At 47.1% G+C, this 17,852-nt stretch overlaps 1 protein-coding gene across 6 annotated transcripts in view; it reads right to left on the reverse strand.

The window, feature by feature from the left end:
• The window catches only part of Tiam1 (TIAM Rac1 associated GEF 1), a 403,079-nt gene that overhangs the window by 124,171 nt on the left and 261,056 nt on the right, over positions 1–17,852 (reverse strand). For 5 of the 6 annotated variants that reach the window (XM_015987745.3, XM_076549156.1, XM_076549155.1 and 2 more), the window contains 2 exons: positions 12,300–12,467; positions 1,837–2,810 (listed from right to left, as the gene is read on the reverse strand). In XM_015987745.3, coding sequence (XP_015843231.1) covers positions 1,837–2,799 — 963 coding nt within the window. In that variant the 5' untranslated portion in view covers positions 2,800–2,810; positions 12,300–12,467. Of the gene's footprint in view, positions 1–1,836; positions 2,811–12,299; positions 12,468–13,675; positions 13,745–17,852 lie in introns of those variants that run through there. The other variant, XM_015987748.3, reaches the window with a different exon arrangement.

The following is a 17,852-nucleotide window of genomic DNA, read 5'->3' on the forward strand; positions in this document are numbered from 1 at the left end:
TATCTCTCTGAATCAGTCCTGTGATGCCAATTTGATTGGCAGACAATTTCAGGGGAGCCCTTCAGTGCTTTCCATGTGTCCCTTTAACAGGTCACCAGTCTATGACCTGTCAAACTGACCGCTCAGTAGTGAGCCTCGCAGGATACTTAGCGGGCCCATCAGGTAGGATGTGAACCCGTCATCTCTGCCATAATCTCACTTTTGTTATCATCTCAACTCAGAAAAAAAAAGAGGTTAGAATTCAGGCAGTACCTCTTAGATGCACAGTTCCTGATCACCTTCTCAGATGGCACATTCTGATTCTTCATCAACTCAAGATCTGGGCACAAACACCCAATTGCCCCAAGTCTTCAACCCACACAGTACCACTAACGATGCTCAGGGTTCTAACGGTGAACCAATCCCTCCCACCCCCCTCCGCTGGCTGCTGCCTAAGTACCAGGCTTCATGACTCATGGATGATTTCACTCCATTTTCTCCAATTGTCCTATTATTTCCCCGACTTGGTGTGTGCACATCCACAGTGCTGAGGATCTAACCCATAGCCTCTTGCAGCCAAGTAAGTTCTTTGCCACTGAGATCGAGTCCCCAGTCCCATGACCTCCACTTAGGCAAGGCTTTAAAACAACTCCTAACTTGCCCAAAGTCAACCAGGTAGGGAGAGGTGAAGCCTTAGGACAATGGCTTTGGCAGCCTCAGCAAAATCCATCTTCAGGAAGAAACCCAGCCGCACACCAGGCCCTCTACCACTGGCCCACCTTAAAAGTCACTCTGCCAGTGCCCGGTTGATCCAAACCAGGGCCAGGCCAGAGAGTGCAGCACTGCCCCCTACTGGGCAGGCCAGAGTGCAGCGGCCTTCGCAAGTCACCATGCTATACCCAGTGTCTTTCAAAGCAAATGGCTCAGATCCACTTGGGGATCAGAAGCGCAATCCACTGATCACTTCTCAACCTGGTCGGGATCCTGAACTCCCCCAAAATCTGCCACAAGGAACAGCAGCATCGGGAAAGGACCAAAGCATGCAGGGTTGTCTGTCAGTCACTCAAGCTATCCTTGCCAGCCAAGTCAGTGGGCCCCCCTTCCACAGGTCACACGCTTTTCGAGTCTTCTTCTGCAAATCTGCCCATACCCCTCCACTCCCCCACATTCACCTGCCAAGCGAGCAGCTAAAGCATCTTTATGCCCACCCTTGGGGGGGGGCCTCTAAAAGTCAGGGTTTGCCCCAGGTCAAACCATTTGGCTACAACGTAGACACTGGGACCTCACCCATGTTATTCCTCCTGCTAGACCTCCCTCCAGAGACAGGGCTGGCCGCATCGCCAGGAACAGGAAATTGAAAAGGCTCCTGGTAAGACAGCAAGCCTGGCCAACACCAGAGAGACGCCGACAAACGACCACTGAGTCGAAGAGGCTCCTTCCAAGGAGCTGCCCCACCGTGGTCCTCGTCTCCCCACCTGCCGCAACGTGGATATGAGCCCCAAGTGCCGCGACCCACCATGCCCGCGTGCCCACAGAGAGCACCGAGTGCGAGAGTCCCGTCAGGGAGGTGCTGTTGAGGGACTGAGGTGAGAGGCAGTTTCCCAGTACGAACTTAATGGGGCTATTGCCATTCCTCGCACACCCTCCCGCCTCACCCCATACACACCCCTCAATCCCCACCCCTTACCCACAGAACTGGAAGAGGGGCGCAGCCAAAGCCATACCAGCTGCAGCAGCTGCCAGAAAAAACCCCGGAAAAGCCCGATTTTAACACGAGGAACTGGGAAGAGCAAAATCATGCGCTTTAAGAGCCATGCACCACTTCCAAAACACGGAAACAGATCTCTGAGGCTTTACCTGGGTGGTTTTTGCTCTTCTGCCTTGCATGCTCTTGCTAAGGCTAATTTGTGGGTTGGTGGCACCTTCGGAAAGACAGTGCGATTTCCTACAGGGAAGTGTGTTATAATTACTGTACGGAGGAGTCTCTTCAGCAGCAGCCGGTGGCATCTTACGCTTTGCGAGATCAGGAATATCAGACACCAAATTCCGACAGTAGCCTGAAAATCTGTTCCTCGGTCCTCCGTTTGCCTTCACCCCGGAGTTTTTCTGAGCGTACAAGTCACCCAGGGAGTTGGCTCGCTGACAGGTGCTGAGCTGCCTGGGACTCGTCTCTGCTTCCATCCCCCGAGCCTCCTCACAATCCTTCTCTTCCGCGGAACCCAAGATTTCTTCGTTGCTTGTTAAGTGTTCTTGGCTCAGATCGGAGAGTGAGAATTCCAGGCTGTCCTCCCGCCAGATGTCTGCAGATTTGGAGCGTTTCTTCTTAAAGCTCGCTGTCTCCATGAACGTGGGCCCATTGGATGTATAGGGACGCTGCCTCCTGCCTCCCTCAGCCAAGTACGTGGCGTCATCCCCGTAAAGCCGGCTCTCCTCTGAGTCTGGCATGCTCTGCACAGAGGCGGCGGTGAGGACCATGCTGCCGTCTACACTGGGAGTGACGGAGGAATCCGTGTAAGATACAGGTCTCAAGCCCATATCTACTCGATCCACCCAGATGGGGTCCCCGAAGTCGTCTAAGGCTCCTTCTTGGGAGAAGGGCTCCAAGCCATTTTCAGCCAGGGACTGGGGGAGGCTGGGGGTACTGCTAGACCGGGTGCTCACTTCGGAGTTCCTGTGGATCGCCTTCCCGGAGGAGGCATGCCGCGTCCTCCGAGTCTTGTGTGACAGTCGCAGGGAGCGTGATGTGTGTTTCCGCCCCAGGCTGGCATGCTTTTCTCCATAAAACTCGTGGTCTACATTTTGGCTTTCTGCGTTTCCCATGGTTTTATGGTCTGTACCGCAAAGGGGGAAGAGAAAAAAAAAAGAGGAGATAATTGAGTCTATGTTCGAATGGGTATAAAGATCTCAGCAGTAAGGGCTTAGGGTCAGGCTGAGCAGACACTTTGACTATGGGGTTAGGTAAATAAAAGCACAGCTTCTGGGTGCTGTGGGCAAATATATGGACAAATGTATCTCACCTGGCAACAGGTGAGATAACCATTATCTATTGAGATAGTCCCCAGAGAGGTGAAACACTCGTGCAAATTCAGTGGGGAGCTGTCTTTGCTCAGAGGGCAGATGCCCATGCTCAGAGGGCAGATGCCCATGCTCAGAGGGCAGGTGCCCGTGCTCAGAGGGCAGGTGCCCGTGCTCAGAGGGCGGGTGCCCATGGGATACCCAGAGTGTTGCTCCCACGCAGGTGGCCACTCTGCTCACCTTATCTTTCTTCTGAAGTACCACAATGATATATTGGAAAGTCTGCTCTTACCAAACACTGAAAACTCAAGTACAAACCTGGGTATCCATTAAAAGAACAATTTTCTTTCTTCCTTTATGCCGGGGGTTCTGTTTGTTTTCTTGTTTTTGCTTATATAGTTTTATCTGTTCCACGGTTTGGGGAGGTTTTTTTTTCCCCCCTGCTTTACTTGGATTCTAGCCACACCTCAAAAATCAATCAGAACTTGAAAGCCTCAAAATGCATATCTAATCAATGTTTTCCTAACAAATCAAAATCCTGAAGAACATAGACTGCTACCATCCATTTCACAGGCACTCTGAAAACTTTGATCTGAGGGAGGAGGGCCATAGGAAGGACAAAATAAAAACCTCGTTCGGCAGCTGACTAACGGGTTTATTTCTGGGAGCAAATCCAACCTGTGAACATGAATCTGGTACAGAACGCCCCAAGACAGAAAACGCATACTGTGAAACCAGCAAACTCAGTCCAGCCTAGCGGGACCAACCGGGCTGACTCAGTCCTCCCTTAACACATCCCTAGCCTCCATCTCTGACCTGATGACACAATGCTGTTGCAAAGGAAATTTTTCATGGCTTCACAACTGTGACTCTATCTGGCCTCGATCCTTGCTCCAGCTCCAGGAACCTCTCCTGTGCTCCTCCAAACATAGACACTCAAGATCACACACATGAAAGGACAAAAGAAAATAGGGCCTCCCTCGGCAAATCACGGCACCGGCTCTGTCAGCTGCACGCAGAGCCATGTGTTCAAGAAACACCTGCTGAGCACCTACTGTATTTTAGAAGCCAGAGGTGAGCAGTGAATGATGCACACACCTTCCTCTCTTCTGAAACTGAGCTAGCCAGGGAAGGTGCGCTGTAACAAGGAGACCACAAGGTGCCAAGAGGGACAGGAAATGAGGTTGATGATCACAGCAAACAAGACAGAAATGCATTAATGTAAGATACCTTCCTGTCGGCTCAGAAATCACTACAGTCCCGCTGTTGACTCCAAGCAATGGCTTCAGCTCTGACAAGCACATCTTATTGTAAGACAATGTAGGGCACACAGGAAAAACCTCCAGGTAATGTGCCGCCACTGGGTTCAGAGGTAATCCATCCAGATACCAGATGTTCAGCTATTCCTATACTATTCCTATACTAGAATACTCCCCACCCAGCCACACATCATGATTCTCAAAGGAGATCTTCTTTAGATTCCCCACTTTGTACCAGCAGCAAGTACATCTCAAAGCAACAACGTTCATACTTCTCTGGCGGATGCCTTTAAGAAGCCTAAGGAAAACCAAAAGATTAATGGTCCATGTAAGACCACGATACATCCCTAAGTCTAGCACTTGCTACATGTTTTACAAGCATATGTAAACACAGTTTCACTAACACTAAATTGGCCATGGCCAATTTCCTAGAACTCGTGCTTTATTATTTTATTGATTTTTGAGGTGTTGGGAATCCAATAGAGGACCTTGCTCATGTGAAGCACATGTTCTCCATTCAGCTACATGCCAGTTCATACAGTTACTGATGGAGTTTGAACCCAGAGCCTCATGCATGTTACAATGAACTATAGCCCCAACCCCAGCTCCTAATTTTCCAAAACGCTAAATTAAGTATAAATTAAGATTCCTAGTGGGGCGTAGGGGGGCATGACTTTAATCCCAGCACTTGGGAGGCATAGTCAAGTGGATCTCTAAGAGATTGAGGCCAAGCCTGCTCTACAGAGCAAGTTCCAGGATAGCCAAGGTTACATAGAGAAACTCTATCTCGAAAAGCCATAAATAAAGATTCCTGTATGTTTTGTCAATAAACAGAAGACTGGGAACGAATGTTGGCTGCAGCTTAATTTAAGACTCACATGGGTTGAAATTCAAAGGAGGAAAGAATTATAGTGAATGAACAGAATCGAAGAAAAGCCGGAACTGTCAATTCACGAGTCACACTTGCCCTCCTGTATTAAACTATCAAAAGTCTGCAAATATACATGAGAGCTTTCTGGGCAGGTTTCTTTCAGCCCAGAGAAAACCAATCAACTTAAAAGCCCCAAGAGAGTGTTCCTAAAGGAAATGGCCCAACGTGCAAGAATTATAACAGCCCATGCATCAAGCTGACGGGTCCGCTGGATTAATAGCACTTTTAGTAGTAAGATGCTTTTCATGAGCCAAGGTAGGAAGGAAGCCATTTTTATCTTCGGGATAAGAACCCAGAGACAAATGCCAAATCTCCTAAATCCTACCAGGACAGATTCTCAGGGGATGACCTCAGCAGAGTCAGCACAAAGTATAAAGCAACAGAAGTTAAGAAAAATGAAGTTTCTAGGGGCTACAGAAGCACTCCTTAATTTGAAAGCTTCTCCCTGAAGGTCCCTGTAGGGCAGGTTGGGGGGTGGGGATGGGCTCCGTAAATAACATAAGGATAAAAAATTAAAATTGCTCACTACAGAGGAAACACAAGCCCTGCCCCAGGCAGGGACGCCCAGAGAGCTGGTAAGCCCCAGCCTTTCTCCCACCCAGGTAAAATGTCAGCTGCTCCCATCAGCTTCCTATTCCATCCTCCTTGCAACCTGTGATTGGTTTTTATTTCAAACATGGAAACTTGGTTTCCAGTGTGTGTGTGTGTGTGTGTGTGTGTGTGTGTGTGTGTGTGTGTGTGAGAGAGAGAGAGAGAGAGAGAGAGAGAGAGAGAGAGAGAGAGAGAGAGAGAGAGAGAGAGAGAGAACAGGCTTGTTAATTCAGGGCAGAAAGTGACTCTAAAAAAAAAAAATCTCTACAAAAGACTAGAACCTCTGCACTCAGGCCAAAGAGTTAATAGATGCAGATGAAGTTCAATAAAAGCCAGAGATGAACAGTTCCTCATCTACATGGTCACCACGCAACCCCAAGTAAGGGGGAAGTCTTCAGGCAAGGAGGATAGACAGAACTGCATGGAAAGATGAGTAAAAGTACAGAAATCTAGATAGAAATAGGTGCAGACCACCGCCCCAAGACACAGGTTCAGCATCTCTAAACATGTCAATATGATGGCTGCCCCAAGCAGAAGGCGCCACACTTTCCCCACACAACAGGCTGTAGTCAGAACACAGACACCTTAAAAACAGTGTGTAAAGTCAGCTTCAGGCTGTGTGTGAGAGATGTATATGAACTATAAATGAAACACACATTTACACTTAGGTCTCACCCCAAAATACCCCAAATACCCTAAAATCTCAGATTAGAAATACTTCCCGTCCCAAGCATTTTGGCTAAGAGAGATCGCGGCCTGTAGCCGACCTCGAGCTGGGAAATTTTAGTAGCGTTGAGTTCGGTCATCTTTCATCTTCAGGGGCCCAGACAGCTATGACGTCCAGGAGGGAGTGAGGCAGGAGACACACTCTTAGTATACGACCAGCTTTTACTATTTAAATCGTAGCGGTATTCGGCCTTCCTGGGCCTGTCTCAAGGCCCCTCCCTCCTGCACTTCCCCCCGCCTGGAGTCCTCTTTCTGCTGACTGTCTCAACAACTCCCTGACACCTGAAGCCACCACGTCATGTGCTGTCAGGAAGGCCTCCCCAGGCCTTTCAATTTGGAATATCAACTCTCACCCTCCCCTCTTACTTACTCCCCTTACTGTTTATCATAATATAAGTTCACATAACATCACGCACAATATAGTTTATTTGATTATCTTAATTCTGTCCTTTCCCACAAAAACCGAGTGTCAGGAAAGCTGAACATTTTACTTATTTTGTTTCCTCTTGTAATGTCCAAACCCTGAACAGAGCCTGACAAAGACTGGGCACTCAATAAAAAGAAAGCCAACAAAGTAAATACTGAATAACAAAATAGCCTTAATCTAGAAGCTGACAACTCATACAATAAAAGACAGACATGGAGGCTGGAGAGACGGCTCAGTGTTTAACAGCACTTGCTGTCCTTACAGAGGACCAGGGTTCGATTCCAAGACCCCACGGGGCATCTCACAATCATCTGTAACTCCAGAAGGTGGTGCTGCCCCCTTCTGGCCTCCATGGACACTGCATGCACGTGGTACACAGACATACATGCAAGCAAACACCCGTATACAGAAAATTAAAAATGAAAAGACAATCAGGACCACCCGGTTCCACACTGCCCTTGTCCGTGAACTGTAAGTCTCCATCATGCTCCCCACTCTTGCCTCCATCCGGGGAGTCCCGCCTGCACCTCCTGTCTTCCTCTGTGGTTTGAAGCGGCCTGACAGACAGAAGCTTAGCAACAGGCTAAGCTGAATAGCCTTCTCTGCCCGTATTCATGCTCACAGTGCTCAGGTCCAAGAAGACTCAGGCAAACGGAGCGGGAGGGCAGAGCAGCATGATGGGCTGGGGTAACATTTCAAAGTGGTTGAGTGTGAGCTCAGAAGGTTCAGAGACCCTCTGGGGGCCGAGGGTCAAGGGCAGAATAGGTAGAGCTTCTCTATTCTCGTTAACAGCACGATCTCTCAGCTACACGGAAGACACAAGCTTCCCAGTGAGTATTTATCCTAAATCGGCCTTGAAGCTCCATCAAATTAGATACCCAAGGAAGGAGTTAGGAGTTACCTTTAGGAAGGTTATCCAAATACACAAACTTTTTTATTAAGGTGTTCCACATGCACACCTGGAAGGAAGGGTTGCTTCTGTAGGATTCCTTAGCTTACTAAATCTATTTGAAAAAAATGATACAGATGCTGTGCCCCATATTATCACCGGGACATACAGTGATAGGGATATTCCAAAGGACAAAAGGACACACACACACACACACACACACACACACACACACACACACACACTGCCAAATCCCTTCTGTCTTATCATACTTGTGAGCCATGTAGCCAAGAGAAATAGGGAACCGACATACACTTTTAGTAAAATTTCCCATGACTCTGTAATTATTTTGAAATAAAAAAAATTTGAAGTAAATAAATTGAGCTTTAACTGAATGGATTAGTCTGGTTAAAAAATTAAAGATAAAAATAAGGAATTTTTCTGAAGAAATACATTTAGAATCCTCCCAACCCTTTTTTACAAAATATATATATATATATATATCACCTAGAACATTCTACTACATCCCTAATAAATTAAAAAACAAACGACAACCTAGTAGGCATCAGCTGGGAAAATGCTGCCAGGAAATGCAGAGACAATGTTCCAAAGTAAGGTTAAATGAAAGAGGGAGGGGGTGACTAGGAGGGGGTGACTATCGGGGGGCAGAGCTTTTGTTTTACTAAGTAGTGAACAAAAATGAATCGTTAATATCTGCCATCAGTAAGGACCAAAGTACTACCTCGGGCCATAAATCACCGCTAAATCTCCAAACCCAAAATAAACAGAAGCAAACAGACTGAGGAAGAGCCCAGACTGGAAGAAGCCACTCAAGAGAGCAGTGAGTTCCTCCTTTGTCTTTATTGATCCAACTTCTCTCCTGGGCTGGCACCAAGGCTAAGCATCCAACACAGTGAAGAAGCAACCACACCAGGAGACAGATTCTGTGCTCCTGAGCAGAAGCAGGAATGGTCCCTGGAAGCCAGAGAGTGGGCAGGGGCCTCAGAAAGTGAAGGACTGGAGACAAGGCTCCCCTAATATGAACAAACCCGGACATGTCTTGGATGGGCATGCCTGGGGCTGACTCAAAACACCACAGCACAGACTTAGGGCTGAGCAGCTCAAGTCCCAGATTGACCCTTGTGGTCACTAATGTAGCCCAAGCCCAAAGTAAAGGCATTGGACACTAGGCTGACATGGAAGCCTGCAACAACCAAGAGCCTTCGATCTAAACCCTAAATCCAGCCAGCGACTCTCAGATTCCCTGCTAGAGTAACAGCCACCACAAAATCCATGCCCATCGGGTGATTTTCAGTAAGACCTGGAACTCACATGATGCTCAAATCCCCTTGGAGCATTCTAAAGAACTAGGAAAATGTAACCAGCTTCCAGGGGTAAAATCCAACAGATGCCAAATGTCCAGTGCCCGGGCAGTGGGATAATGACACATGGGACTTTAAACTAGCTATTATAGCTACCTCCTCAAGTAAAGATAAACATGCTTGAAACACATGAAAAGCAACTGCTAGGCCAGGTGTGACGGCACATGCAGTAATCTCTGCACTTGGGGAGGAAGAGGCAGGAGGATTGCCAAGTTTGAGACCAGCCTGGTCTATAGAGCAAATTCAAGGAGAGCTAGGGCTACACATAGGAAACCCTATCTCAAAAGAGAAGAAGGAAGGGAGGGAGGGAGGAGGGACGGACAGAGGGGCGGGGAGAGGCGGGGGGACACAACTGCTTGCTATATGAGGTCATCATGAACAACAATGACTTGCTCAGAAAAACAGAACACATGTTTAAAGTTACTGATGTTTAATTTATTTTCTGTTCCCGGGCGTTTTACCTGCAGAGGTCAGAAGAGGGCATCTGATCCTCTGCAACTGGAGTCACAGGCTCACAGACAGTTGTCAGCCACCATGTTGGTGCTGGGGATTGAACCTGGGTCCTCCGAAAGAGCAGATGTGCTCTTAACCACTGGGACATCTCGCCAGCCCCCAGAACACATTTTTTTTAAAAGGTATTATATAAAACTTGGGGTCACACACACACAAAAGCCTGCTTACCCTTTTCTTCAAATTGCTTGGAAACACATTAGCCCTCTGGAAAACATAACCTCCTACGGAGAATTTAAGCTTGGGAAAATCTAAGCTATCATTAATATTGGAGGAAGTGGTGAGCCTTGTATGATCTAAAATTTATTGTAAAATTATATTACATTTTTTAGATCACTGTTTCTTCTCAGAACTAGAAGAATAACATTCTAGTTTGGTCAAAGTCCTGGGCAGAGAGAGCAAAGAAAACTAGTCCAGTAAGTGCAGGCGATGGGAGAAAGAGGCGAAGAGAGAGAAGGATACAGGAGAATATGTAAATAACCACATCCCTTGAGCACGAAGGAGATTATAATAATATTTTTATGGCTCATGATGTCTCACTCCCTATTGACACCAGGGCTTTCTGTGGCAGACAGTAGGATGTTCTGTCCCAGTGAACAAAACCCGGACAGTAGATTGGCTGGGCCTAGGGGGCCCTAGCTAGGAGTCAACAACCAAAACCACAATCCCACCATTAATACTAAACGTCCCTGGAACAAGACTCCTCTTACCCACAGATGAAAACTTCTATAGAGATGACGTCTAAGCCACACTCCAGGGAAAGGTAAATTTCCTCAGGACTACTAGAAAGTAATATTTCCCTCTCACACACAGGAGCTTCTGGACAGAGCACTCACAGAGCACATCAATTTTCACCACAGTTGGTTGCTTTTCTCTAGAGGGTGGTGGGACTGAATCCAGGGTCTTGCACGAGGCTAGGCAAGTGCTCTATCGCTGGGCTACATCCCTAACCACCAAGTTCATTTTGTTAAAAGATGTATTTTATTTTTATGTGTGTGTGTGTGTGTGTGTGTGCACGATCACACATGAGCGTGAAGGTACCAGCAGAGACTAAAGGAGGTCCCCAGATGCCCTAGAGCTGGAGCTACAGGTTGTTGTTTTAAGTCACTTAACATGGATGCCAGAAACCAAAACTCTGGAACTCTAGAAGAGCAGCAAGTGCTACTAAGAGCTGAGTCATTTCTCCAGCCGCTACATTTCATTTTTTTTAAAGGAAAGACAAATAAATAAAACATTAAGAAGTCAATGATTTTTTTTTTCAATTTAAAAGAGTAAAGATGTCACACTACACAGACAGCTACAACAAAATGTAAACTCTGAACAGATGGCTTGGATCTAAGTATCTAAGATAAGGAAAATTCTACCTAGCTTGGATCTATGTATACCTCTCTATTTCTGATTCATGGCACTCTGACCTCATCAAACAGTATCTGTGGCCAGGTTATTTATTTCCGCACAGTCCTTCCGTTGAGTGTATCTTCCTGTGGTAGTGGCCATCACCCACTTGTCTGGGCATTATGCACCTTCTCTTTATAGAAATCTCAGTCCTGTTCATCACTAAGACAGCCTCAAAGCAAGAGCCCTTCAAAATCTATACAGCATGAGATTGCAAGGTCCACAATTCCCATTAGATGGATCCTCCTCGTATCATTGAAGTCAAAAGTTAAACCGCACACACCAGGCCTCACTTCTGTGGATGAAGGCAGCATGAGCCCCAACCAGAAGCTAGCTAACAATGGCTGTGAGTTATAATTATTAGCATCACTTTCCACTCCCCCGAGGTATCTAAAATTTTATTAAAATAAATGCAGCGATTACCCTTCCGTGACTGGAAAACAGACCTCCGAGGCCGAAGTGGAAAGGATGAGATGTATTTATTTCAAAGTTAAATTTGAAGTGAAAAATCACAAGACAACAGATTGCAAATTTAAAATTAGATTCTGGTGGGAGGTCTTGGTTTCGAGCCTGTTTTCTCCCTACTGGATGCTGTGCCTGAAGACGGAGGGGGAAGAGCTAAGATTAAACTGAGGCGAAGCTCTGAAAGTTTTTGCCAATTCGTTACAACGCACGGACAGAGTTTTTGCCAAGTCACACACAAATACCCCGAACCCAAGAGACTAAACACGTTCTACAGTAAATAAGCAATCATCTTTGACTTAGAAGATTATTATTTTGACTGTATTTATCTTTGCTCTTTAAAGACAACCCAAGGAGAAACACACCATTGTTTGAGGCTGGGTTTGGGAACCAAGTCTGCTTTCTTTCTTTTTTTTTTTTTTTTGTTCACAAACATAATCCAACATAAAGCTGGTGAAACTCAGAGATAAAAGACCCCGAGGGCAATTCACAGGAAAGGAAAAGGCTTCCTAGGTGCCTATTTGATCTTTCCATTTCGTTTTTTGGGTCAACGCTAATGCTTTCAATTGTCAGATGGGTGCAGCTCTAATCCAGAGAAGTGGCTCCGAATTCCTTTCCCACCATGTATACACAGCACAGTCAGTTCGATGACTGCCGTCTAGTGTATCCGTCCCACCATCTTTGAGGCACCTCTACCCAGTCACAGAGGCTTAAATGACACGTACAAACCTACCTTAAAAGGCAACAGCGGTGCCCAGCCCAACTGGCCCCAAGAGCGCTGTGGCATTTAGATACTGAGGCTGGCGATGATGTCAGTGGCTGGAGATGGGGTGTGTGTCAGCACCTGCCCCACAGGGTGCCATCAGGGTCTCACCTGAGTCTGGGAGAATGAGCCCCAAACCTGGAGGAGGTAGAAAACCAGAAAGGCAACGGTCAGGCAGAGGACACAGCATAAGCATCGATTCGCTGATAGCGACTTTATGTGAAATACGATGCCCTTGCATAAAGCGATGCGACGCTCAGCTACAGGTATAGGAGGACAGGCTGGGTCCGATCCACACAAATGCCAGCCTATCTGTAGCGATGGCCACGGAGAGCCCGGCAAACTCTCCTTTTAACCTGTCTATGGGTCCAGCTATTGGCCGACAGCAGCAGTCGGCCTGCGGGAGACTGTTCATCCTCCTCTCTTAATTGTCCAAGGGTCTTAACAGGACGGCCAGGGAGCAAGGGGGCCTCAGCATCCTCACAGAGGCACTTCGCTGACAAAGAGACCTGAAGAAAATGATGGAGGGGGGCCCACAGCCTAATTCCACAAACTTTCCTGCCCTCCGTGTGTTTCCTTCAAACACCATGCTCTGAGAAAGCTCATGAGGAAAATACAGAGGAAAGTATTTGGGTAAAATGGATAAACAGTTATTTAGCAAAATAATTAACAATAATAACAATAACAATAATAATAACATCAACAAGGACGGCTCCAACAACCACAGTGCCAATGGGTCCTTCCTTTTTTACACTTGAGGCTGATTTTCTGAGGTGAAACTGCAAATACTAAGGCTAGCAAAAAGGCCTGGAGGGTCTCTCCAGGAGGCTGCATCTGACCCCTCTCCAACCAGACATTCCTCTGTGGGCCACCGGCCGCCGCCACCCACTGCTGGTGGTTGCCTGCCGCAAGGTGGGAGCCTGAGATGGCAGCCACTGGGGAGCGGGAACACCGAGAGAACTGCCTCGTGTGTGGAAAGGAGCCCCGCAAAGGCACGGAGTAAGTAAATACATACGTCCGCACGGACTAGAACAGTGAGTTTGGTTTCTCCTTTATCTTGGAAAACGTGCTGTTTAGCCGTGAAGGCCCATGACTCACACTGGCAGGGGAAGGAACAGAAGCCCTCGCCATACCCCGTGATTAACCCACAATGTGTGTGCCCTTTCCACGACTGCCCCCACTGCCATCCTGTCCCCGTCCCCTCTTCCTAGGCACCCCCCCCCCGCCCCCGCTACCACTCTCTCTGCAAATTCCCCAAATTTCAAAGCCGTCCCTGAACTGCTTAGGAACTGGCAGATATTAATAAGCAACAACCCATTTATATTGAAATGGACTCATTACCGTACCAGCTGCCAATAATTTGCGAGGCTCGATCCTCGCTGGCAGAGCTGCCTGTGGGCTGCGGGCCTTCCACCTGCACCACGGAGGCTGAGAACGCAGTTTTCAGCCTTAAAAACAAATTATCCTATCTACCAGAATTACAATGTTCTCTATCTATAGTCTTCTAGACCCGAACAAAAGAACTGGTTGAAAGGATAAAAGTATAGGACGTTATTCAAAGGGGAAACAACGCCGAGTCTGTTTGGTATATTTTTTTTTTCCTCCTGGTTTGGGGAGGGGAAAAAATGTATCCATAACCTTGTCTGTGGGATTGAAACATGAGGTAGCCTAAGAAGAAGGCACATTTGTTCTTCTGTAATCAGCAGATATGCCGGAGTACAACGTGCCAACAAGCTCTCATTGTGGCTGTCGTGAGCAGACACCACGATGACCTTGTGGACGTGTGCCAGGGTGCCTTGAGAAACATCGGCGTCCTGGGTTTTCTTCAAGACTCACAGAGAGTTCTAGATAATCAGAAGGCAACTGCGCACCAAGCTCAGTGATGGGAGTTTGAGCCTGGGGAAACGCTGTATGCATTCGTCGTCGCAACTTGGCTTTCCGAGTTGAAAATTCACTGTTAATCCACCATCTAAAACCAGGGATAATAAAAGTTCCAAACTCTTGTTGTTGTTTTGAGCATTAAATGAGAGCATCTATGTTACATAATCCACTGCCCGCCTAGCCAGTGATGGGTTCTGTTGAATACGAACTATCCTTGCCAGGACTGTTTGTTTGTAGACCCTAAGGAACACACCGGGGGATGGGCTGCTGTAACGGGGGCTAGCATGTCACCAGATTCACTGAAACCGAATCTTACAAGTAGAATGAAGTCCATCCCTTACGTTTGTTCTGGAACAATCTGGGGACCAGATTAACCCAGCTGGGGCACTCTCAAGCTTGCCCAAGTTCCGGTGCACACACAAGGCAGGCTGAAAGGGCCAGCAGCTCTGGCCAACTTTCTTATGTACATGCAGGCGACCACTCTGATGTACTGAGGTTTTCAGTCTCACCGTGACTCACCCTCATGGACACTTTCCCTGCCGGCCACCAAATGAGCAGTTTACAGAGGGGAGTGTGTGCGGGGCAGGAGGAAAGGCGCGAAGGGCTGAATCCAACTGCCCTAGTCCCATGGAATGAGGAAGACGGAGCTGACATCTCAGAAGGTGTGTGGTGTTTCAGCTGGATGTTGCACTGTGCAGGGGCTGGGTGGAGGGGATTGTTTGGTTTTGTATTGCTTTGCAAGTTTCAAGAACCAATGTGTATAAAGAAGAGTACTGTACTTGCCTTCAAAGTACCTCACTTCAGTGACAAGACTCAGCCACTAAATTCTACCTAAGTGTGAATTCTTCCTTTACACCTTTCCCATAACCCCAAACATCTGTAACTAGTCAATTATTGAGAACTAGAAAGTTTCCTTTCACTCAAAATCTAAAAGCGGGGAGGGGAATAAGGCAGGGTCAAAATTCTGAACATTTCTCTCATATACAATAAATGCCAAGAAAACTTAGGTTTTAATGTTTGTATTAGCTCCCATATCAGAATGCACTGGATGGATGGATTGGACAGACAGGACGGATAGCTCAATCAATCGATCTAGGGCACCAGCACTTGCTTAATGATTTAAAAATCAAGAGTAAAGAAATTCATCAGCTTTTAAATTGTTACTTAAAGACTTGGCCTGACTTCCATACAGAAATGATTTAAAATAAAGGGGCCTGCAAGGTAGCCCAGCAAGAGAAGGCTCCTGCCACCAAGCCGGAAGATCTGAGTTTGATTACAGGGGATGTCACAGCAGGAGGAGAAAACCACTTCCCACAAGTTGTCCTGTGACTTCCACACATGTGCCATGATGAGCTCAACACTGTGTGTGTGTGTGTGTGTGTGTGTGTGTGTGTGTGTGTGTGTGTGTGTGTCCATCTGTCTGTGCACATACTCCCACACATACAAATAAAATCAAATTAAAAATAAAAACAATAAAGATGATCACTACTGGAAAAAGAAACCAAGTGGGGGTGAGGGTATGACAGTGTACATCCACTGAGCTACACATCCAGCTTAATGTCACAGGGACCCTGGTGACAGCCAACAACTGTAACACTGTCCCTACAACAGGACATCTGTAAAAACCCACAATGTCCGCGTCAGTCTCCCAGCACGACACATGTCCCACTACAGGAACTCCAGGCTTCCTCATGGGCACAGTAACAAATTTCATATATATATTTCTTTAGTCTGACAACTGATTGGGGAGATAAATACAAGCCTTACTTTCTGAAAGAGCAGTTTGGGATAGACAGTGGAGAACACTGGAGAACGCACTGGCTGTGGTTTCCCGGGAGGCTCTCCCTGGTCAGTGTTTCCTATCCAAGGTGCTGGACGAGGACTGGGGGGTTAGGTCGTGTTTGTAAGAGCTAAGGCTACAGTGAGGAGTCACACGCAAGCATGAGTGCCCACCTGCTTCTCAGGTGAACCCTACGACCACCGAGAGCTCTGGGGCTGGATCGAAAGTCTTAGCCCAAAATCAATTTTCTCTCATACAGATGAATGAGCATGATATGGATCCCAACTCTTATTCCATAAAACAGGAATGAAATGACTTTGAGCTCAGCCAGTTTTTTAAGGCAAGTATCAACAGAGCCTTTAACCAGCCAAATGAAAATCCCTACAAGTTTCCATGTCCACCCCATAGCCCTAGTTCTGAGCAAAGCGGTTTCCTAATATAGCTTAGATGCACCCTCAAGGTAATGAATGAAGCAAGAGGTAGATTCACAGAATCACCACTTGTTGGGGTACAGGCTACAAGCTGGGAACCATCTACTAAGAAAAAAAAAAAAAAAACCCAAAACTATAATTTTGCAGCAGTGAATCTCTGGTAATACTTAACAAACAGGTTCCCCCTGGGACAGACATCACCATACTCACGAGTAAAGAAAGTCTATTTCAAACAGAAATGGTCAGTCCTACCCTTACCTAGGAGGAGCTACCATTTATGGAAAGCATACTCTCAGGCTTGCACCTGTGTTGACGGCTTCGGGCCAAAACACTCTGACTCGAAGTTTCCTGAACGTCTTCAGGCTTATCATCCTGCAGCTACACCCGGATGCCTCCAGCTGGGGACCGCCAAGGCACAGAGACACCATCGCCGCCACGGCAAAGCTTCCTACTGGTGGTGTCATTTGAGGGAACTTGGAAACCACCAGTCCTGTGGGGGATCTACTCCACAGCTGGTGAGCTGAGCTCCCAAATAGCCTCACAGCCTGATGCTAAGATTGGCTCCGATGAGGCCCAGCTTGCTAAAGTGGCCTTGTGAACCTTTTCAGGACACAGTCTGTCAGTGACATGAATTTAAAAAAAAAATCCCCCCCCCCCCTACACTCCAAGCATCATCATCTCTGTCATTTGTAAAAGCTGTGGAGGATCTGAGCATAATGGTCTTTGGAGACCAGAGCACACACAGCTTTGGTCTCTTAGTCCTGACATTGTTCTCTCCAAGTTACAGTTTCATCAAGGAGCACGCCCATGATATTGTGTGAGAAAAATGGAATCTTTTATTCCCACCTCCCTAAAAGAATGGAAAAGAAGCCAACTGTAATTAACATCTGATACGGCAACCTTGTCCTTCACTGTCTCGCTGCCGTGAGGCTTAACTGTCAGGGTGTTCCCAGTGACAGAAAAGGGTTGCCTCAGAGCCCGTGAGAACAAAGGAGGTAGGAGAGGACGGGATTCAGGTAGAAGCCTTTCAAATCTCCTCGAAACATAACAGTTTAATCCGTACAACCGCATGCCAGAATAAGGCTTACGGCATCATCTCAGATCAGGAGAGCTTTCAAAACACACCACTTTGCTCAACAAGTAATTTTCCAGAATCAAGATACTCGGATCTCTTCCCTCGAACAGATCTGCCTCTTGTTCGCATGGAAACTAAAGCTTTCACCATGCAGAAGAAGAGCCAGCTGCCTGGGACACATGGCAGGGTTGGTGGTGGTAGGTGAGATCTGCTCCTCATTCACTGTCAAGAACTGACGATCCAGTTTGAACCAGGGAGATGTGGTTCAAATACTCTGGTTTTCCAAACCTCATGGTCGATCATCTTTGAGCCAGCAGAGGGACAGGAGAGGGTCTCTCCCAAAGCACATGGTTCGG

This window comes from Peromyscus maniculatus, chromosome 12 (assembly GCF_049852395.1).
Source record: "Peromyscus maniculatus bairdii isolate BWxNUB_F1_BW_parent chromosome 12, HU_Pman_BW_mat_3.1, whole genome shotgun sequence".
NCBI lineage: Eukaryota > Metazoa > Chordata > Mammalia > Rodentia > Cricetidae > Peromyscus > Peromyscus maniculatus.